The sequence below is a fragment of the Salvelinus sp. IW2-2015 genome, linkage group LG5 (assembly GCF_002910315.2).
Source record: "Salvelinus sp. IW2-2015 linkage group LG5, ASM291031v2, whole genome shotgun sequence".
In the NCBI taxonomy this organism is placed as follows: Eukaryota; Metazoa; Chordata; class Actinopteri; order Salmoniformes; family Salmonidae; genus Salvelinus; species Salvelinus sp. IW2-2015.
In genome coordinates, this window is record NC_036844.1 from 30,834,289 (window position 1) to 30,857,493 (window position 23,205).

General features: G+C 41.9%; 3 protein-coding genes across 4 annotated transcripts; all 3 read left to right on the top strand.

The window, feature by feature from the left end:
• The first annotated feature begins 496 nt into the window (after positions 1–496).
• On the top strand, positions 497–4,448 carry eif4e1b (eukaryotic translation initiation factor 4E family member 1B). 2 transcript variants are annotated; one of them, XM_023988185.2, is made up of 7 exons: positions 497–705; positions 910–1,013; positions 1,420–1,515; positions 1,714–1,735; positions 1,896–2,009; positions 3,516–3,655; positions 4,119–4,448. In XM_023988185.2, the coding sequence occupies exons 1-7, from the start codon at positions 679–681 to the stop codon at positions 4,231–4,233; spliced, it is 618 nt and encodes a 205-aa protein (XP_023843953.1). In that variant the 5' UTR covers positions 497–678; the 3' UTR covers positions 4,234–4,448. The 2 variants fall into 2 exon arrangements, with proteins under 2 accessions (XP_023843953.1, XP_023843952.1); XM_023988184.2 differs by having other exon boundaries at positions 500–705; positions 1,714–1,777.
• Positions 4,449–4,541: 93 nt separating this feature from the next.
• Positions 4,542–11,093, top strand: casr (calcium-sensing receptor). The gene is made up of 7 exons (XM_023988118.2): positions 4,542–4,845; positions 6,111–6,414; positions 6,610–6,916; positions 7,002–7,841; positions 7,981–8,211; positions 8,900–9,023; positions 9,126–11,093. The coding sequence occupies exons 2-7, from the start codon at positions 6,230–6,232 to the stop codon at positions 10,262–10,264; spliced, it is 2,826 nt and encodes a 941-aa protein (XP_023843886.1). The 5' UTR covers positions 4,542–4,845; positions 6,111–6,229; the 3' UTR covers positions 10,265–11,093.
• Positions 11,094–17,361: 6,268 nt separating this feature from the next.
• Positions 17,362–19,138, top strand: LOC111964322 (uncharacterized). The gene is made up of 4 exons (XM_023988186.2): positions 17,362–17,755; positions 17,898–18,070; positions 18,270–18,609; positions 18,784–19,138. Exons 1-4 carry the CDS (start codon positions 17,672–17,674, stop codon positions 18,835–18,837), a joined length of 651 nt encoding a protein of 216 aa, XP_023843954.1. The 5' UTR covers positions 17,362–17,671; the 3' UTR covers positions 18,838–19,138.
• The last annotated feature ends 4,067 nt before the right edge of the window (positions 19,139–23,205 follow it).

The window sequence follows — 23,205 nt, forward strand, 5'->3', positions numbered from 1 at the left end:
GGGCCAAATTTTATATTCACAAATGTAAATTTACAAACAAAACACTACATTTTTTTACCTTACAAAAATAAATGTAACTATGTTTTAAGACAATTAAATATTCTACCAACAAAAAGGCGTCTAGAATTCTAAATGTGTGTAGGCCCCTTCAGACCCTTCTGTAACTTGATATTGTACCCCCTAGCCCAAATGTCCTTTGTATATTATTTAAATATACTTGTGTTCCCCCCATGTACTTTTTGTATTGATTTGTTAATTATATTTAAAAAATCATCTGATTTCCTCCCAACAAATGTCCATAACGTGCCTAAAGAATAATGGAAACTACCGTATGTTGCCTACGGCACCATCTTGTGGTAAATGCTTAAAGTACATGGGTGAAAGGCCAACATGTCATAACTGAAGTTTAATAAGAGATACTGTATATAATGACGAGATGGTCTTATCTCCGCCCTAACAATGGGAGTCGTCCCGAAGGCGGGAAGGCAGCTGTCTTCAAGGCGGTCTGCTTATCGCTGTATTCACGCGTGGAAAGATTATGACGGGAGAGGACTCTCTCGCTTTGCCTCTTCCTCTCTGGTTTAATCCATATTTCGTTAAAAATCCACCGGAAGAACCCGTTTCAATTATCTGTGACACCTCAAGTGCCACACCTGCTTCGTCAAACTAATTACGTTCATGATGGCGTGCGTTGCAGGTCGCTTGGTAAGATTTCATTAGACTATATTTTGCTGGAATTCTAGTGTTAAATTACTTGATTTCGCAATTTTCAATTTGACAAACTTTTTTTTAGAACAGTTTTGTTTAAATAATGATTGCTTGTTTGATACCGTTGCCTTTAAATCGAAGTCGTCTCCCTACGCGTTTCCTATATGCCTATTTTTATAAATGTCTTCTCCCATTTTTTAGGACAAAGGAGCCCTAAAAAAGATTGATGGAGCCAAAAAAAGGGTTGATAACAAAGTGGTGCGTGTTGTTGTGGGACCACATGTGAAGCATCCCCTACAAAACAGGTGTGTTTTCCGGTTGAGAGATTATTGGTACATTTAAATTACTTGGAAGTTTTTTTATTGTTTTGTCAATAAATAACATTTATAGTTCATACCTGGGTGTATTCATTACGCTGACTGTTGCAAAACGTTTCGTCTGTTAAACGTTTTTGCAACCAACCGTTTACTCAACGGAAAACGTTTAGCAACGAAAGGTAATTTATATTGGACAAATTTGGGTAGGTCCCTCTAATTTTAATTTACTCTGTTTGGTTCTTTAACGGTAAATGGTTTCTGTTGCAATATGTACTTTTAATGTGCAGGAAGTGAAATCACTTGCGAATCAGATTACAATTCAGATAACAATGTAAATATTTGATGAAGGTCCACCAACCCCTCCTTTTATTCAATCACTTGTGCATTGTTTCAGATGGGCTCTCTGGTTCTACAAGAACGATAAGAGCAAAATGTGGCAGGACAATCTGAGGCTCATCACAAAGTTTGACACAGTGGAAGACTTCTGGGCGTGAGTTTTGCAGTTTGGCCTTGATTTACAGTAGACTAAATGGCTGATATCCTTGACAGTTTTACACCTACTGTGGCTATTGCAACTTCTAGGCAAGTTTCAGTAAATTCAACCTACAAAAGTATATTGAGAACCTATGATGTAGGTCACCACCACTTATTGTTTTCTTGACTGAAAATGTTTTTTTTTTTTTAATAGGTTGTACAACAACATTCAGCTGGTGAGCAAGCTTTCATCTGGTTGCGACTACTCAGTTTTCAAGGTGATGTAGACTTTTGGAGAAAAGTATCCATCAGTTTGTGATTTACATTATCCATAATACTTCTCGTACATGTACTCCTATATTAATTGGACTAAAGTGATACTGTCACTTCCCCCAGGATGGCATTGAGCCAATGTGGGAAGACAGGCGTAACAAGTGTGGAGGACGCTGGCTGATTACACTGTCGAAGCAGCAGAGGCACACTGAACTCGACCGCTTCTGGAAGGAGACAGTCAGTAGTCGGTCCACTCTGCCCAACACTTTCAGTTTTGTATCACTATGAAAACCAGAAATACTGTTTGCTTAATATTTATGTCAGAAAGCTGATTCAAATCTGAATAAAATTAATGGTCACATACTGTATTTAGCATATGGTATTGCGGGTGTAGTAATGCTTGTTCCTAGCTCCAACAGTGCAGTATAATCTAACAATACACACATTCTAAAAGTAAAATAATGGAATTAAGAAATGTAGAAATACTCGGACGATCAATGTCTGAGTACAGAGTATAACTGTGATGTGAAGACATTATGGTCAAGGTGGATATAATATATAGTATATGTACAGCAATAGATTAAAATGATAGGCCTTGACTATAATAGTGTATACATATGAAATGGGTAAAGCAGTATGTAAACATTAAAGTGACCAGTGTTCCATGTCTCTGTACATAGGGCAGCAGCCTCCAAGGTTTAGGGTTGAGTAACCGGGTGGTAGCTGGCTAGTGAGTGACTAAGTTCAGGGCTGGAGGCTGGGAGTGATGGCTATTTAAGTCTGATGGCCTTCAGATAGAAGCTGTTTTTCAGTCTCTCAGTCCCAGCTTTGATGTACCTGTACTGACCTCGCTTTCTGGATAATAATGGGGTGAACAGTTCAGCTCAGTTGGCTGAAGTCCATTGTGACACCGGTGCTGTAGATGTCTTGGAGGGCAGGCAGTGTTCCCCGGTGATGCGTTGGGCAGACCACACCACCCTCTGGAGAGCCCTGCGGGTGTTGCAGTAGCCATACCAGGTGGTGATACAGCCCTACATGATGCTCTCAATGGTGCATCTGTAAAAGTTTGAGGGTTTTAGGGGCTGAGCTGAATTTCTTGCGCTTCCTGAGGTTGAAGAGGCGCTGTTGCGCCGCCTTCACCACACTGTCTGTGTGTGGACCATTTCAGATTGTCAGTGATGTGTACACTGAGGAACTTGATGCTTTTCACCTTCTCCACTGCGGTCCCGTCGATGTGGATAGGGGAGTGCTCCCTCTGCTGTTTTCTGAAGTCCACTATCAGCTTCTTTGTTTTATTGCGGGAGAGGTTATTTTCCTGTCACTTTGCCAGGCCCCTCACCACAGGTAGGCTCTGTCGTTGTTGGTAATCAGGCCTACCTACCACTGTCGTCCGCAAACTTGATAATTAAGTTGGAAGCGTGCGTGGCCACGCAGTCATGGGAGTACAGGAGGGGGCTGAACACACATCCTTGTGGGGCCCCTGTGTTGCGGCTCAGTGAAGTGGACGTGTTGTTGCCTACCTTCACCACCTAGGGATGGCCTGTCAGGAGGTCTAGGACCCAGTTGCCTGTTGGGGTTCATACCCAGGGCCCTGTAACACTGAGGAAACCAATGATGTGGGACCACTGAATTAATACTGTCCCCTCAGATTGCGCTCCAACAACAACAAACAAACTGTAGTCCTCTGAAATGCAAGTAATCTTTAATTTATGCATTTCATTATTTTTTTATTTTTTTTAACAGCTCCTTTGCCTCATTGGAGAGGGCTTTGGCTCCTTCAGCAGGGATGTTTGCGGTGCTGTCATCAATGTTCGAGCCAAAGGTGACAAAATCGCCATCTGGACCACCGATACAGAGAATGGCGAAGCAGTTACCTATATTGGGTAAGTCTGACATTATGCAGTGTGGCCGGACCAAATTACTCGTTTCTGTAGTGTCATGTCTGCCCTGATTTCACAGGGGTCTCGACAGACTAGTCATATTTGCCTTGAACAGTTATGGATTTTATCTGCCGGCTTCACTCCAGTTACAGCCAGGCTTGGGCCAGATCCCACAGAAGCCAGATGTGTCCTGTTGGCCATCATGTTGTAAACTATAATTGTTCAGGATGAGGACATTTGCATAGCAACCTAATGAAAAATGGTTAGACCAAGGAAAAACCTAATGGTGCAATCCATTGCTCCCGGGATATTAGTATTACATATAGCATTGGCTACAGATAATTGGCATCAACAATTTCCCCCATACATCCAGATTTAACAGCTTTTCTTTATTTTCAAAGCTACCTTTTTGATCATTTGATTGGTCAGTTAAATTAATGTTTTACCATATGATTCATATTTTCAGACGAAAGTACAAGGAAGGACTAGGCCTACCTCCAAAACTCGTCATTGGATATCAAGCTCATGCAGACACAGCCACCAAAAGCAATTCAATAACAAAGAACAAGTTTGTGGTATAGAAATGTTATTGTTTTTTCCAAGTCTCCTATAGCAAAGGACAAGTCTGCTTTGTTTTTCTGTACTGTAATTTATCATGTTAAGTTTGTATTTGCGCTTAATTCATTACCTTATTTAAATAGTAAATTTGGCATGATACATGTGGGAGACATTGTTTCTTTTGAAGGTAAGACATTTTTTTTTTGTGGCCTACAAAATAAAATATGAATGGATTGTATTTGTCTTTGCAATTTTCTTCAGATCTTGGAATGGTATTTGGCACAGCACTAACCCCTGAATTAAAACAAACAATACTGTTCCTGTGCTGTAAAGAATTGTCTGCCATTTCAGTGCATAACTGTAAGATTTGGGAAGTACCTTTTTTTTCTCTCTCGAATTTACTCAACTACAACAAACTTAAAAGGAGTGACCAAAGATTGGCTTAATCTCCTAAAGGAAATGGACTGCCCTCTTAGTTAATGTTTCATCTCGTTCAGATGCGGGGTTCGGCAAAACAACTGAGCTGAATTAATTCGAGACTAGAATTGCAGGAGAGTCTTTGTTCCAACAGCATTACATTTTTGTTCTATCAGTTGTATTTCCTTTTGGTTCGTCTGAAATCAAGCATTATCAAGGTAAGTTTCTCTTGCCTCAGCTCTGTATATAGCGCTTCATATAAGATGGAGTGTTATTGTATACCATTAAAATGCAATCACAAACATTGCTTTTGGGAAATTAACTGTTTGTATATAATCATTGGGTTGATCTTGAAACACCTGTTTCACATGTTTGTTTACTAAAGATGCATTAGCTTAAATGTATGGAATGCCTGTTGTATTTATCAATTATTTTGAAGGAAACTCATTTTTGTGTATTCATAAAGTAAAGACTAAGGAACTAGGTAAGAGTACCTACCTGGAAGATGTTTGCTTTCAATTATGCATTCTGTTATGGGAATTATGTGATCTGGGGCATCCGAGTGGCGCAAGGCACTGCATCTCAGTGCTGGAGACCACTACAGACAACCTGGTTCGAATCCAGGCTATCACAACTGGCCGTGATTGGGAGTCCCATAGCCCGGCGCGCAATTGGCCCAGCGTCGTCCGGGTTTGGCCAATGTAAATAAGAATTTGTTCCCTAACCCTTGTCTAGTTAAAGGTCTGAGAATTTCTTTTTACATTACTATGCCACGTGAAATTAAATTATGGTTGATGGTATCCTTGTTATCCATCCTCCTTGGGTTTTCATTATTGTAATCTCAATTTTTGCCAGTCACAGCAACTGTGGATGTACAGTATCAGATTTTCATACATTCTGTTTAATTTCTTAGTTGGGCACACATTTGAGAGTTAGGTTGGTATAGACGGGGCATGCCGACCTCTGTATAACCTGTTCAGTATCCTTTTCCAGAGAGTGTTCTAGCAGGCTTCTGCTCAATAGCACAATCCTGCTCTAGCATTTTTCCAGGATAATTAGCCAGACCCAGGCCGTTATTACTCCCTCTCCATGGTGACAGGGTACACTGGCCACAGCATTGCACTAGCAGGAAGGAAGAGCAGTGGAGTGTGACGCCGCTCTTAGTTCATGTCACTCCTACTGTGCGTCTACAAGAGGGAAAAAGACTACAACAATAGGAGCTCAGGAACTTGTAATGCTTTTATACCCAAAAGGGTTCACGGTGCAGAGCGACTTTTTCCTCAGTGTTCTACATTGGACAAGCTCTAACAATGGCAGTCATTAGGGCCAAACATGGTTAGCTATATTTCATTAACCTTTAAAACATTGTCTTTTAAAAAACCTTTTTTTTACAGGATTGTGCAAGACAATTGACTTGTTAAACTAAGAATATACACATTTCCAATTCTCTCTCTAATGGACTTCTCACACGGATGTTTTTCAGATCAAGAACAGCATGAGTCAGAAACAAGGCGACAGCCAGAGTCACTGGAGGGGACAAGACTGAGGTTAACTCTGAAGTCTAATGTGCTGAGAGGACAAGCCCCTCCTGAGAGCTAAACAATGAGATTTTACCTGTATTACCTGGTGCTTTTGGGCTTCAGTTCTGTCATCTCCACCTATGGGCCTCATCAGAGAGCACAGAAGACTGGGGATATTCTGCTGGGCGGGCTGTTTCCAATGCACTTTGGTGTTACCTCCAAAGACCAAGACCTGGCAGCGCGGCCAGAATCCACAGAGTGTGTACGGTAAGGTTTGAATCGGCAATTGAGGCTGTATGTTTATTTTTATGCAGAACTGTATAAAACTATGCTTTGTGCTAACTGACAATGAAATGGTCTTTAAATATATACATTAATGTATTGCAGTCAGTATTATTGGATTGTACTTCATGAAAACCAAAAGGTATCTAAATGCATGTTATGGTGTGCCACCCCTTGCAGGTACAATTTCCGGGGATTCCGTTGGCTTCAGGCCATGATTTTTGCAATAGAGGAGATCAACAACAGCAGTACTCTCCTGCCCAACATCACACTGGGCTACAGGATCTTTGACACCTGCAACACCGTGTCCAAGGCCCTGGAGGCTACCCTCAGTTTCGTAGCACAGAATAAGATTGACTCTCTGAACTTGGATGAATTCTGTAACTGCACAGATCACATCCCATCGACTATAGCAGTGGTGGGGGCTTCTGGGTCAGCAGTCTCCACTGCTGTTGCCAATCTGTTGGGCCTCTTCTACATCCCACAGGTGAGCTACAATTCCAATTTCCTGATTTATTTAAATCAATCAACAATAACATATCAGTAACTTTATTCCCCCTGTATTGCTGCAGATCAGCTATGCCTCTTCCAGTCGCCTGCTGAGCAACAAGAACCAGTTCAAATCCTTCATGAGGACCATTCCCACAGATGAGCACCAGGCCACTGCCATGGCAGATATCATCGACTACTTCCAATGGAATTGGGTCATTGCAGTGGCGTCTGATGATGAGTATGGACGTCCAGGGATTGAAAAATTTGAGAAAGAGATGGAAGAACGAGACCTTTGTATCCATCTGAGTGAGCTGATCTCTCAGTACTTTGAGGAGTGGCAGATCCAAGGATTGGTTGACCGTATTGAGAACTCCTCAGCTAAAGTTATTGTCGTTTTCGCCAGTGGGCCTGACATTGAGCCTCTTATCAAAGAGATGGTCAGACGGAACATCACCGACCGCATCTGGTTGGCCAGCGAGGCTTGGGCAACTACCTCCCTCATCGCCAAACCAGAGTACCTTGATGTTGTAGTTGGGACCATTGGCTTTGCGCTCAGAGCAGGCGAAATACCTGGCTTCAAGGACTTCTTACAAGAGGTCACGCCAAAGAAATCCAGCCACAATGAGTTTGTCAGGGAGTTTTGGGAGGAGACTTTTAACTGCTATCTGGAAGACAGCCAGAGATTGAGAGACAGTGAGAATGGGAGCACCAGTTTCAGACCATTGTGTACTGGCGAGGAGGACATTATGGGTGCAGAGACCCCATATCTGGATTACACTCATCTTCGTATTTCCTATAATGTGTATGTTGCAGTTCACTCCATTGCACAGGCCCTGCAGGACATTCTCACCTGCATTCCTGGACGGGGTCTTTTTTCTAACAACTCATGTGCAGATATAAAGAAAATAGAAGCATGGCAGGTGAATGGATACTTTAAAAAGAGTAGGAAATCTAATTGACAAATCCATTTGTATACTCTTGTTTGCTCCCAGCTTTGTTGACCCCTTTGTATACTTTCCTATATCCCTTCATGATCAAATACCTGGCTCTGTATTACAGGTTCTCAAGCAGCTCAGACATTTAAACTTCTCAAACAGTATGGGAGAAAAGGTACATTTTGATGAGAATGCTGATCCGTCAGGAAACTACACCATTATCAATTGGCACCGGTCTCCTGAGGATGGTTCAGTTGTGTTTGAAGAGGTCGGCTTCTACAACATGCGAGCTAAGAGAGGAGTACAACTTTTCATTGATAACACAAAGATTCTGTGGAATGGATATAATACTGAGGTATGTTGCTCCAAACAGGGATAAAGGCCCAGTGCAGTCATGTTTTTTTCTGTGTTTTGTATTATATTGTACAACAGCTTGTGAAACGAATACTGTAAAAGTGTGAAGAATTTGGTCAGTGTTATTTACTGATAGTTGCTGGTTGAAAAAACAATCAACACAGGACTTTCTGATTTGCAGGTTTTGCATGGGTGGAGTTTTGGCTTGCCTGGTGACATCACCAGGCGGTGTGAATTTATTTGTATTTATTTAACTATCATTTAACTAGGCAAGCCAGCTTAGAACAAATTCTTATTTACAATGATGGCCTACCAAAATTAATATAGACCATTAATTAACTATTCTTTAGTAAATTAATATAGACCAATAAAATAGTTCATAATCTCTCTGCCAATAACAGCTAGTTTACAGATTACACATCCATCCCCCTCAGACCACTCCCAGACAGTCCTATCAAAATTCTTGCTTTAGAAAGTGCTTTGCTAAAAAGCTATTTTTGTTGCTTTTTGACCATTTTAATGGACAACTATTACCGTAAGGCACTTAATTGTTACCCAGAAATGATATTGAGATAACTTATATATTTTTTCTTCCTGAAATACAGTATGTGCTGCATTTGTTTCTATTGGTTCTGTATCCAAATTCATATTATGCATGATCTTTGTCTGGGTTTCTGTCATTTCATTAGGTGCCATTCTCTAACTGTAGTGAAGATTGTGAACCAGGCACCAGAAAGGGGATCATAGAAAGCATGCCAACGTGTTGCTTTGAATGTACAGAATGCTCAGAAGGAGAGTATAGTGATCACAAAGGTAAGAAAGACAGTGAAAAATCTGAAATACCCCATTATATAATCTGTTGCTATTTCATATGTTTCTATCAATAATACAAACACTACTCCTCTATTCCTGCAGACGCCAGTGTTTGTACCAAGTGTCCCAATGACTCATGGTCTAATGAGAACCACACATCCTGTTTCCTGAAGGAGATAGAGTTTCTGTCTTGGACAGAGCCCTTTGGGATCGCCTTGGCATTATGCTCTGTGCTGGGGGTATTCTTGACAGCATTCGTGATGGGAGTGTTTATCAGATTTCGCAACACCCCAATTGTTAAGGCCACAAACAGAGAGCTATCCTACCTCCTCCTGTTCTCACTCATCTGCTGTTTCTCCAGCTCCCTCATATTCATTGGTGAACCCCAGGACTGGACATGCCGTCTACGCCAGCCTGCATTCGGGATAAGTTTTGTTCTCTGCATCTCCTGCATCCTGGTCAAAACTAACCGAGTACTTCTAGTGTTCGAAGCCAAGATCCCCACCAGTCTCCATCGTAAGTGGTGGGGGCTAAACTTGCAGTTCCTGTTGGTGTTCCTGTTCACATTTGTGCAAGTGATGATATGTGTGGTCTGGCTTTACAATGCTCCTCCGGCGAGCTACAGGAACCATGACATTGATGAGATAATTTTCATTACATGCAATGAGGGCTCTATGATGGCGCTCGGCTTCCTAATTGGGTACACATGCCTGCTGGCAGCCATATGCTTCTTCTTTGCATTTAAATCACGAAAACTGCCAGAGAACTTTACCGAGGCTAAGTTCATCACCTTCAGCATGCTCATCTTCTTCATCGTCTGGATTTCTTTCATCCCTGCCTACTTCAGCACTTATGGAAAGTTTGTGTCGGCTGTGGAGGTCATCGCCATACTAGCCTCCAGCTTTGGACTGCTGGCCTGTATTTTCTTCAATAAAGTCTACATCATCCTCTTCAAACCGTCCAGGAACACTATAGAGGAGGTTCGCTGTAGCACTGCGGCCCATTCTTTCAAAGTGGCAGCCAAGGCCACTCTGAGACACAGCTCAGCCTCCAGGAAGAGGTCCAGCAGTGTGGGGGGATCCTGCGCCTCAACTCCCTCCTCATCCATCAGCCTCAAGACCAATGACAATGACTCCCCATCAGGTCAGCAGAGAATCCATAAGCCAAGAGTAAGCTTTGGAAGTGGAACAGTTACTCTGTCCTTGAGCTTTGAGGAGTCCAGAAAGAATTCTATGAAGTAGGGAAGTGTCTTTTGGTGGGCCGAGGGCCTTGTCAAAACCTGAGTTGGTGTTGCATTCTTTGTTGGCTGGGTAGTTGTAGCAGAAATTATGATATTAAAAGCTTTGATGTATTCAGAATGGTGACACAGGATAGGTGGCCAAGATTCCATTATATTACAATAATCTGTGTTGTTCATTACAAAATGCTGAAAATCATCAAATACATAATTTACTGAGTTTTCTTGAGAATAGAATAGCCTATTCAAGTCATTGTTGAGCAGACATTAATTAACAATGATGTAATACTTTCCATACCTATTTTCTATAACAATAGATTCACATTGTCAAAGTTCAACTATGACCTGTAAAATACATGAGGTATAACAGGAGACAATAAAACTATGTAATTCACTCTAAGCACAATGGCACAGGACATAGGCCTACTAATGTACGCTATATCAGTCTCTTTCCTACTGTCTTTCTCATTAGGCCAGTGTTTAACAACCCTGGTCCTTCAGTACCCACGACAGAACACATTTTTGTTGTAGCCCTGGACAAACACACCTCATTCAACTCTTTGAGGGCCTGATGATTAGTTGACAAGTTGAATCAGGTTTGCTTGTCCAGGGTTACAATAAAAATGTGTACTGTTGGGGAACTGGAGGACCAGGGTTGGGAAAAATTACATTAGGACTACTGTAGGTTCTTCAATATGGTGTCATACTACTGTCTGGTTGTTTTCTGCATGTGTGTATTTCACCAAGTTACTGCACATGTTAGACCTATACACTGGAATAAAAGGTTTGTTTTCACAATGCATCCAATGACAATAAAATCACCATATGCCAATGAAGAGAAGCATCAGAGTCTGCAATAAGTAGCCTATTAGTGGACGCTCATCAGATGTAGGCTAGTAGTGGTAGTCTATCAATGCATCAGTCTGTCTGGGGACACACATGGAGAAGAGGCTTTTATTTCAGCCCTGCACTAACAAACCTTCTTCTTTGGTATCCTAGCATTCGCACATTTGTTTGTGCATGCTGCCACCTACTGTGCGGTAGTGTGTTTAATCTCATAACATTTTTTTGATACAAGAAGTCAAAAAGGAAGAGGGTAAAAGGAAAACATTGCACCACCAACTAACACCTATCTACCACCAACTAACACCAATATACCACTATTATATACCACCAACTAACACCTATATACCACTATTATATACCACCAACTAACACTTACATACCACTATAATAATACCACTATTATATAGCACCAACTAACACCTACATACCACTATAATATACCACTATTATATACCAACTAACACCTATATACCATTATTATATACCACCAACTAACACCTATATACCACCAACTTACACCTATATACCACCAACTAACACCTATATACACACTATTATATAGCACCAACTAACACCTACATACCACTATTATATACCTCCAACTAACACCGATATACCACTATATATACCACCAACTAACACCTATATACCACTATTATATACCACCAACTAACACTTACATACCACTATAATATACCACTATTATATAGCACCAACTAACACCTACATACCACTATTATATACCACCAACTAACACCTATATACCATATTATATACCACCAACTAACACCTATATACCACCAACTTACACCTATATACCACTATTAATATACCACAACTAACACCTATATACCACTATATATAGCACCAACTAACACCTACATACCACTATTATATACCTCCAACTAACACCTATATACCACTATTATATACCACCAACTAACACCTATATGCAAATTGCCATCATACAAACTGAGGCAGCAGACTGTGAAAATTAATATTTGTGTCATTCTCAAAACTTTTGGCCACGACTGTACTCTCCCTTGTAAAGAAACTATGGCTGTCATGACTTCCATTGACTAAATAAAGTTACCTTTTTCTTTTGTTAATATAAGCAGGTTTGTCATGATTTCCAGGAGCCTGGTGGAGATGGATATAACCATACTCCAAGGCAGGGCATTTCCCTGCATCCAGGTTGAGGCCTGCTACCACCCGGAACATGGAGCACTCCATGTATGTAAGTCACGCATATACAGTGCCTTTACTTTTGCACATTTTGTTACGCTATAGCCTTATTCTAAATTGATTACATTCAACATTTTCCTGAGCAATCTACACGCAATACCCCACAATGACAAAGCAAAATCAGGCTTCTAGACATTCTTGCAAAAAATATATATATTTACATACGTGTTCAGACCCTTTGCTATGAGACTTGAAATTGAAGTCAGGTGCATCCTGTTTCCATTGGTCTTCCTTGAGATGTTTCTACAACTTCATTGGAGTCCACCTGTGGTAAAGTCAATTGATTGGACAGGATTTGGAAAGGCACACACCTGTCTATATAAGGTCCCACAATTGATGACAGTGCTTGTCAGTGCAAAAACCAAGCCATGAGGTCGAAGGAATTGTCCGCAGAGCTCCGAGACACCCTGTTGTCAGCTATCAGCAGAAAGTTCCCTGAGGAAGGATGCAACTATCAAGTCTTTAAATGGTCAAATTTGGGGGTTGACCACCAAATGCAAATAAGTTTTGTGTTGTAACAAACCTACCTGTAAGGCTACCGAAACTCGCATGTTTGTTGACTGGCGTAAACAGTCTAGGACACTGATTTCCCATGAAATAATCAGGTTCGTATTTTATTTGGATGAACAGACAGTGCATCCCATGACTGACCCGCCACACAAAACGCCTTCCCAAAAACTCTCCCTAAGCACGCCTCCCGCATCCTCACATACAGCAACTAATTTGCATAACATTGCCAAACAGGCCTCCTAATAGTTATTTGGGGTGTGACCCATGTGATCTTCTGCTGCAATTGACTCAGGTGCTTGACTCGTCTCAAAGGAGACACTTTCTCTTGCAGGTGCACAGGGCAACTCATTGTTCACATCCGTTTGTGTGGTATGAGTTTCTGTCTTCGGATGAGCTTTCAATCCTGACAGTGTCCAGTTCCCGTTCCACTGAGACATTAACATCCCTTGGAGCCCCCAGTCTCACAATTTCCCCCACCCTTCTCCTGAAGGGTAACTGAGGCAAAATTGTTTGCTTTTTCCTCAGAGCACCCTGTTTCCTTGAGGGATAGTATGTCTGACTAGGCACAAATGAGTCAGTGCTCAACTCAGTCTCTTGTCCCGTGCCAGTGACCTCATACTCTGATTTAATCCCAAAGTAAGGTTTGAGCCTGTTGTAGTGTACCACGGCATGATAAGGTCCATTACACAGCACTCACTTCATACAGCACCTCTGACAGTTTCTTTGCAATTTTGAAAGAACCCTTGAATTTCTGTCAGTTCGGGTGACAACCCCTTTTTCCTCTGGTAGTCCCTAAGCCACACATATTCATTTTCCTCATACCTCTGTGCTGTCACCTTTAGATCAAAGTATTGCTTTTGTTTAACTGTGGCTTTTAGGTGATTTCTCTTTACAGCTTCTCTTACAGTGCTTAAATACCCCTGCACCTTTTGCACATACTGAGAAACATACTGTTTCCCTTCATTTTGTTGTGATCCCATAACCACATCAACCGGTAAAGTCATTTCAGTGCCGAACAGCACCCTGTATGGTGTGAACCCCGTGGAAGATTGAACACTACACCTGTATGACATCATCACATATGGGAGTATCTCATCCCAATTTTTTGATTGTCATCAACAAAAAGTGACAGCATATTGATCTGAGTTCTGTTCATTCTTTCCACTAAACCATCTGATTGTGGGTTGTATGGAATGGTTAGTGTTTTGTTGATTTGTAAAAGATTGCACATCTCTCTAAGAGTAGATTCAAAATATTGCCACTGGTTGCTATGGATAGAGCGAGGAATGCCTAGCTTCAACACAAATTCCTCTACCAGTTTCTTGGCCACTGTTACTGCTTCCTGATTGGGTATAGCATATGCTTCTGACCACCTAGTAATTTGACACTACCATAATGTGTTTGTTACCTCGCCCCGTCTCTGTAAACAGACCCATTAAGTCTACAGCTATCCTCTCAAAAGGGCGGCCTGTGACAGAACTTGTCATGGGCGCTCTGGGGGCTGGACCCTGCAACTTACTTGTATGCAGCGCCACATAGCCCTAACACCACTGCTTTACAGCTCTCTGCCAGCCTGGCCAATAAAATCTTGCTCTAATTTTACGGGTGAGTTTTTAAACTCCTAAAAGGCCTCCGGTTCTATCATTGTGGATAAAGGTAAGTATCTCATGTACGAGCTCATTTGGTACAACCCCTCTGCAGATGGTGTCATCTGTCTCATAGTTTTGACTCTCACGGCATAACACCCCATTCTTCACATGTAATGCCCCCCACACTTGTTTGAAAGGCCTGATCTTTGGGTCCCATTTCTACTCCACAGGGAGCTCTGCTCTACCCTCTTTTTTTCAATTTCTTTAACTGGGAGACCACTGGATCTCTATCCTGTGCTTCCAAAAGGAAAGCTGCATTTTTGGGTACTGCCTGGCTTGTCTGAGCTCCAACTACAGGCTCAATAGTGACATCCTGAGGCTTGTATACGATGGTTCTCAGATTGACAGTGGCCTCCTGTGAGACGGCTGTGTCTACACTCACTGTCTGTGTGTGTCGGCGTGACTCACCATCTGCATTACTGTGCAGTCTCCCTAGCCTGTGGACAATATCATAGTCAAACTGATCCAGTTTCTCGAACCATCTAGCCAACTGTCCCTCAGGTTGTTTGAAGTTACTCAGACACCTCAGTAAGCTGTGATCAGTTCTCAGTAGAAATTTCCTCCACAGCAAAAAGGGTCTGAAATGTTTAAGAAACACTACCACAGCAAGAAGCTCCTTCTTGGTAGTGGAATACTTCCTCTCCTGTTTTGACAGTGACCGACTGGCATACGCTACTACTCTCTCTACCCTCGTGTTTCTGGGAGAGGACTGCCCCTATGCCTGTGTCACATGCGTCAGTATCCATTATGAAATCTAGATTATGGTTCGGGAAAGCAAGTATGGGGGGATGCGGTAAACTTGGACTTTAATTAATTAAAGGCCACTTCACACGCCGAGTTCCACTCAAACATTTCCCACTTATCTGTCAATCTGTAAAAAGGCTCCACCATAGCTTTAATATCTGGTCTGAACCTCCTGTAGTATGACGCCAGGCCTAAAAAGCTTCTTGCCTCTGTCAGTGACTTGGGGCTAGGCCATGACCTGACTGTCTCTGTCAGTGACTTGGGGCTAGGCCATGACCTGACTGTCTTTGTCAGTGACTTGGGGCTAGGCCATGACCTGACTGTCTCTGGCAGTGACTTGGGGCTAGGCCATGACCTGACTGTCTCTGTTTTCATGGGGTCAGTGGACACTCCCTCAGCCGAGATGATGTGTCCCAGGTAGCTCACCTACGACCTGAACAAGTAGCACTTAGATAGCTTGACCTTAAGTCCTGTCTGCTCCAATCTGCTGAAAACATTGTCTAAATGCTTCACACGCCCTTGGAATGTACGACCAAACACTATGATGTCGTCTAAGTACACCAAACTTGTTGTCCACTGTAAATCAACCAAAACCAGGTCCATCAGACACTGGAAGCTGCTTGGAGCATTTGTCAACCAAAAAAAACATGACCTGGAATTCGAAAAGCCCTCTCTTTGTTACAAAAGCAATTTTGCAAAGATCCTCGGGTGCATCTCGACTTGTCAGTACCCACTGGCTAAGTCTAAATTGGAAAACCACTGAGCACCGGCAAGCGAGTCCAAGGTCTCGTCGATCCTAGGAAGTGGATAAGCATCTTTAACAGTGTTTTTGTTTAACCTTCTGTAATCCGCACAGAACCTGATTGAGCCATCCTTCTTCTTACTAACACCACTGCTGGATGGGTTAACTATTCCCATTTCAAACATGTCCTGCAAATGCTTGTCCTACTCTACTTGCAGATGAACAGGCACCCGCCTCAACGTTTGTTTGATTGGCCTGTTGTCCCCTGTGTCAATCCTATGCTGGACTAGTTTTGTGCAGCCCAAGTCAAAATCACCAGTGCTAAAAACTCCCACATACCTTCCCACCATTTCCTTTACAGCTCTCAGCTGCACCTCAGTTAGCTGGCTGCAATCTGTCCAGCTCTTGCATTATCTGTTCTACGTCCCACTTTGCTGTGGTGGGAGAGTATGGCGGCTGGTTAGAATCCTGTAGTCCAGCAACGAGTGTCTTCACTACCCTTCTCCCAGATAGAGAAACCCCCCAGTTCAGTGCCCTCCCTCAGTAACTGTGATTCCGGAGTCACATTCATCACACACACTGGCAGTTTCCCCTTCACTGAGCTGCAAACGCTACATGCTACCCAGGGCTCTACAATGCGAGTATTTCACTCGCATTTGCCCCTAAAAATAGATATGTGCGAACCGGAAAAAACAGTGTGCGATTAAAGATTACAACCTACCATAATCTATTTTTCCCCCTCTGCTAATTGTTTAAAAACTACAATTCAATCCAATCCACATTCCACAAGCGGCATGCGCCAACCACAGTAGAGTTTTCTGTGATGACGCATCCAGTCAGAGAGAGAAAGGTGAACACTGGAAAATAGTATCGGTATAGGCTATAAGTTAACATGCAGACATCGCTAAAAATGAAGCCCATTCAATTTTATTTTAAACGAAAAAGAGACGAGGAGAAAGAGGAATCCGGCAAGGGCGATTTGCAAGGTTCAGCTAATGAAGCCTCTTCACAAGGTTTACCTGAGGCGCCTAACGTTGACATGGCGGCTAATGTTAGGGATGCTGAGAACAACGTTAGTGAAGCTACCGTGGCCCCCGCTGTCACTTCAACGTCCACTGTAGCCGGTGGAGGGAGAACATATAGATTCAATGCGAATTGGCTCAAAACGTTCCCATGGCTAGAGTTCAAAAACAACGTCATGTACTGCAAATATTGTAGAGGGCAGAAACAGGCGGGCAACTCGTCCTTCGTGTCAGGAAACCCGCATCTGAAAGAGATAGCGTAGCAAAACATAACATCTTGCGGCGGCATATCCAGTGCAGAGATCTGTACCTGTTGAGACAGGTAGAAACCATCAGGCACGGTGTCAGCAGCCTTGAGGAGGTAAGTGCTGCTGTCTGAGGAGGAGAAGGTGGAGGAGGCAGCTAAAAATAATGATAAACATTGCATACTTCATTGCGAAAGAAGAAGAACCTTTCGTCAAATTTGGGCTGCTTATCAGACTCCACCACAAAAACGGAGTTGACATTAATCCCACATACGACAATGATGTAAGATGTGCGTAGATGATCGGTCAAGTTGCTGACACAATGAGAGAGAGCCTGTCAGCGAAGCTGAAAGCCGCAAAGTATATTGCCGTTCTAATAGACAGAGACACTGATATATCCAACACTGAATGCATATGTACGCCCGTTGGAGGATGGGAAGCCATTCAATCTCCTGGTCGGACAACAGACCCTTGAGCACTCCCATGCCATTGGTAAGTTGTTCCTCTTTATAGGCTTTATTCTTGTGTAAAGTTTAATCATTATTCATAATGGAGATAATTTAGTTTGTCAGAAATACTTTTGTATAATTGTTTTTTTGTGTTGTCATTCGATGTGTTTTGAATGCCACCAAAGCCACATTTCGTGCTGTTTGCCCAGAAGAGGATGGAGGGTGGATGGATGAAGAAGTGCATCTCCTTCGGAGCAGATGGTGCCTCCGTGAACATGGGCCACCGTGGGGGAGTGATTGCCCACCTGCAGAGAGAGGCAGGGGAGCATATAATCCCAATCCACTGTATGCCACATAGGTTTGTAACTAATAAATTCTCTATGATTTAGTTTTATTTGCTAGCAGAGAATGTTAAACAATACTGTGTGTGTGTCTCTGTGCGTGCGCTAAGTGCTGGAATGGTAAATACCACAGAATTATTGTTTTCTGTTAGCACAAGAGACAGGGGGGGAAGGAGATGGTGAATTGTTTGGAAGAATCTGTTCTGACTTTCACAGACTTGAGCTGGCAATACTGACCATTCAGAAGAAAGAGCCAAAGGTGTCTGTCGTGTACGATCTTCTGAATCTGATATGGAAGACGTATCACTTCAGCGGACAATCCAAACGAGAGCTCTGTGTTCTCGGGCAAGAGCTCGGTGTGGATATTTGCACACTGTCTAGCGTCAAGGGACCTCGCTGGATCCCCCATGTCCACAGAGCCTTCAAACTGTTTCTATGGCATGGACAAAACAAGGACCTTGCCACTGACGAAGGCCAGTACTCCGTTGTTCTGCAGCACACGGAGCACCTGGCTGTAGCATCAACAACAGCGGAAGTTCAAGGGCGGGCAAAGAAGGTCAGTTTTACACAGGAAATGTAATACCACACTAGTTTTAAAAAATAGGTTCAAGACTCAAATTAACTTTCAGAATCAAGTAAATGACAGGTGACAGTTTATTAACTCACTTCTTAACAGATAAAGAGGGAAATGGGAATGCACTCTTTTGTGTATTCTGCCATTTTCTTTCAGACATGTTTGAGGAGCTATCCTCAGTTAGCCTCACCCTGCAAAGGAATGGCCTAATCCTCCCCCAAGCCACATCAGAGTTGAGGAAGACAGTGACCAGACTGGAAGCACTAAAGCTTAGGGCAGTTCGATCCCACTCCTGCCGTGGACCGCTGGCTGACCTCTAAGTGTGCCAGACGGCCAACATACAAAAGCAGCTGGACAACTGATATCCTTTGCGTCTAGTAGACATGGGTCAATGTGTGATTTTTGTGGTATGTGTTGTTCCACAGATGTGTGTCCCTTAGTACACCCACACACACAGTATAAATATGTATGTAATAAATTGTTTTTTAAATAAATTCTTTGTTACATTTTTCACTGTGCTCCTAAATTTCTTTGTGTGCTCCTACATTTTTTCATTTAGGAGTGCATGTACTTCTTGGGGAAAAAGTTAGGGTCGAGCCCTGATGCTACCAACAGGTTACTTGTATCAGTGACTTTAACACAGGGCTCAAGAAGACCGTGAGTTTTGTTATTGTTTACTGTACCTCAACTTTACCAGTTATAAACATTTCACTTCTGGAGGGGATAATCGTGTCATTCATCACCACCACTTTACACCCCCCCCCTGCCCCTCCCTGAAAATCAACGGAATCTGCTTCACCAAAACACGTTTTCTTTCTCAAATCAAGTACAGCCGCAAATTTTACCAGGAAGTCTGTCCCCATCAGTGCACAGTGGTCTGCGTCGCTAGCGACTACAAAATCCCAGGTCAGATTCAAACCGTCAATGTTCACGACTGTGGACCAGCTCCAGGACAGTTTTTTTTTAATGCGCAACGACAGTGCCAGCAGGCCCTGCTACTGGTCGACGTAGATTGTCCTCTGTGCTCCCGGGGAACCTAGATTTCCTTCTCCCCTGGTCCGGTCTGTATCCTCCCGCGTCTGCTGTTGCTACTGTAGAAGACCCTGGAAACGCTCTGCTGCTTTGGTATGTCTCCCTCTGATGTGGCTGCCTCCATACTGCACCTCGGTCTGAAACTGTGCAACACTCTCACACAATGACTGAACATCTCTTTTGGAACTCTGACATGGTCTCTATCTGGAGGCAGAGTAACCTCGCTTGTCCCACACATGTTCACTTTGTATTGTGCAGTTTCTTTGCTTTCCAGCAATTCTAGCTGCCTTATCTGATCAAGCTCTGTAGCAATGCTAATTGCCTCTTCCAATGTTTTTGGTACTGCCTTGCGCAGGTGCATGCAAAGATCACTGCACCCAATGTGTGTAATAAAATGGTCCCACTTTACGTTTTCTGTCCTGAAAAAATGCATGATTCAGTCAGCATGTTCCGGTGACTCAAAATGCCTCTGCAAAAGCCACTTTCACGCTGTTGTAATTGTTCTTGGTATCCTGAGGTAAAGTATTACAACATCGCAGCACATTTCCCCTCAGCAACAGTATGAGAAAATTCAAATTATCTGCCGCGCGCCATCCACTCACTTGCGCTACTAACTCAAATTGTTCAATCCAAACAGCCATTCGCCTTCTTTCCCCTTGAAAGATTCTGGCATGAACACTGGCCGGTCAATCCACCACCGGCTGTCAGTCGGTTGGTGGTTGTTGATTGCTGTTCCCGGGTTGTTCGATTTCTCCCTCCATTTTCCCAGGCAGCTAACCAGCTTTTTAAAAAAAATATTTAAAATGTTTTTTATTAACAACAAATCAATACAGGAAGTATATGTGGGAACACAAGAATATATAAATAATATACAAAGGACAATTGGGCTAGGGGGTACAATATCACATTACACAAGGACCTAAGGGACATACATGTATTATTCTAACAGCTTTTTTGTTAGTAGAGTATTTAATTGTCTTAAAATACAGTTCAATTTATTTTTGTAAGGTAAGAAAATGTGGTGTTTTGTTTGTAAATTTACACTTGTGAATGAAATTTGGCCAAAAGTATAATGAAATTAATTACATTAAAATGTTTCAGCTTATTTCTATCGTAGGTAAAGTGTAATAGTGTAAGATCTTCATAAATGTGTTAAATTATAAATCTACTTGTCACGACTTCCGCCGAAGTCGGTCCCTCTCCTTGTTTGGTCGGCGGTCGACGTCACCGGCTTTTTAGCTACCGCCGATCCATTTTTCATTTGTTCTGTCTTTGTCTTTCACACCTGGCTTCACTCAACTAATTACTTGTTTATTATTTAACCCTCTGTTCCCCATGTTTTGTTTGTGAGTGATTGTTCTTTGTACATCGGTCTGTTTTGTGGGCTCGTTATGTTGCTGTGTATTTTGTGTAAAATACGTTGATTACTCAATTCTGCTGTCCTGCACCTGACTCTACACCAGCTACACACACAGGACTATTACACTACTGATGTCTTGCCACAGTTTTCTTACATGAATACAATGCCAAAAAAGATTCAACACTGTTTCTGGGTGGTCATTACAAAAGGAACAATTTGAGTTGATATGTTTTCCTTAAACTTCTTCATATAGTGGTTGGCAGGATAATATTTATGAATAATTTTAAAGGAAACTTCCTTAATTTTGGTAACAAGTAGGTATGTGTGTGGCAACATCCAAACTTTTCCCAACAGATATTATCAATAAATCCATTCCAATAAGGCATGACATAAGGTATAGATAGATATAACATCCTGCTGAAACAAGGTTCGTATCGCTCTGTTGTTGAATGGACCAAAAGAGAAACAAATCTTTCTTACTGATGAGTCAACAGGGTCAATGGAAGGCAGGCTCTGAGGGTCAGGTCTTAACACGTTTCTGAATAATAAAGCAACACCTGAGGGAATGGCATCTAAAACAATTGCAAAATCTTTAGGTGTTACAGGGACCTTGAAAAGTGATAAGAATTCCTTATAACTAAGTAAAAGACCCTCTGCATTTACCAGTTAGCTCACCAATAGGATATTATTTCGGAACCAATATTCTAAAAACAAAGAAGTATTTTTATACAATATATCCCGATTATTCCATATATAATATGTGTGGAGAAAAATGCTTATAAATTAAGGACCATGACAAGAAAATCTGCCGATGAAAAGCATAAAGTTTCACATAAAATTCCACATAGAAGTGGGTCTTCTTAGGAATTGTTTTATCCATGTCATGATCGTCGTAATGTGGAAGAGAGGAGGACCAAGGCACAGCGTGATATAAATACATTCTTCTTATTTATTTACCGAAACAAAGAACACTAAACACACTATCAAAATAACAAACGTAACGCTATATAATCAATAAGTGCAGACACAGGCAACTTACACATAGACAATAACCCACGAACTACCCAAGGAATATGGCTGCCTAAATATGGTTCCCAATCAGAGACAACAATAAACAGCTGCCTCTAATTGAGAACCAATCTAGGCAACCATAGACATATAACACCTAGACTAGAAAACACTCATAGACATACAAAAACCCCTAGACAGGTACAAAACACATATATCACCCATGTCACACCCTGACCTAACCAAAATAAATTAAGAAAACAAAGATAACTAAGGTCAGGGCGTGACAATCCAATTGATCTTAAAAGTATTATTTAAGGTAGTAAAGTCCAGAAAATTCAGCCCACCATTCTCATAAGTGTTCATTACAACAGTTTTCCTAATGTAATGGGTATGGTTCCCCCACAGAAAGTTGAAAAGCATCTGGGCTATCTCCTTGCTTATTTTACCGTTTTAAGATATAAAGATAGAGCGCCATATGTTAGTCTAGAGATAGCTTCACCCTTGGTTATTAGGACTCTTCCATTTAAAGATAAGTCCCTCTGTTGCCATTGATTTAGCTTCTTCTTGGTTTTTTAAATAGAGGGTTAAAATTGAGTAAGCCTCTAGACTTCTGATCCTTTGTAATGGTTATGCCTAAATATGTAAGTTCTTCTTTTACTGGAATACCATAATATGAAGGTGTCACACAATCTTTGACAGCCATGAGTTCACATTTAATAATGTTAAGATATAGACCAGACACTTTGGAAAGGATTGTATCACATTGATCGATATGGGAATTTGGTTAGCGTCTTTCAGGAAAAGTGTAGTATCGTCAGCCAGCTGGCTTATAATAATGTCTTTATCAGCTATGGAAATACCTTGTACAGGACTATTATTTAAAGAATTTGTAAGAAGTTGGGTGATTAATAAAAACAGGTACGGCGAGATAGGACAACCTTGCCTAATTCCTCTCTTTAACTCAAATCTAGGTGAGGTGCCATATTTCAATTTGATAGAGCTGTTACCATTTGRATAGAGAGTCTTAATAGCCTTACATAAAAAAATCCCCAAAGCKAAGTRTCTCAAGGGAGTGGAAGAGYAACTGATGCTCTACTGTGTCAAATGCTTTATAAAAATCTAAAAATAATATGAAGCTATCCTCAGTTATTAGGTCTGAGTAGTCAAGTATGTCT

Coding starts and splice junctions, on each gene's coding strand:
- casr (XM_023988118.2), top strand. CDS start 6,230: ATGAGATTTTACCTGTATTACCTGGTGCTTTTGGGCTTCAGTTCTGTC. Junction 6,415..6,609: donor GAATCCACAGAGTGTGTACG/GTAAGGTTTGAA, acceptor CACCCCTTGCAG/GTACAATTTCCGGGGATTCC. Junction 6,917..7,001: donor GCCTCTTCTACATCCCACAG/GTGAGCTACAAT, acceptor GTATTGCTGCAG/ATCAGCTATGCCTCTTCCAG.
- LOC111964322 (XM_023988186.2), top strand. CDS start 17,672: ATGCATATGTACGCCCGTTGGAGGATGGGAAGCCATTCAATCTCCTGG. Junction 18,071..18,269: donor ATCCACTGTATGCCACATAG/GTTTGTAACTAA, acceptor TGACTTTCACAG/ACTTGAGCTGGCAATACTGA. Junction 18,610..18,783: donor TTCAAGGGCGGGCAAAGAAG/GTCAGTTTTACA, acceptor ATTTTCTTTCAG/ACATGTTTGAGGAGCTATCC.
- eif4e1b (XM_023988184.2), top strand. CDS start 679: ATGATGGCGTGCGTTGCAGGTCGCTTG. Junction 1,014..1,419: donor AAGCATCCCCTACAAAACAG/GTGTGTTTTCCG, acceptor GCATTGTTTCAG/ATGGGCTCTCTGGTTCTACA. Junction 2,010..3,515: donor ACCGCTTCTGGAAGGAGACA/GTCAGTAGTCGG, acceptor TTTTTTTAACAG/CTCCTTTGCCTCATTGGAGA.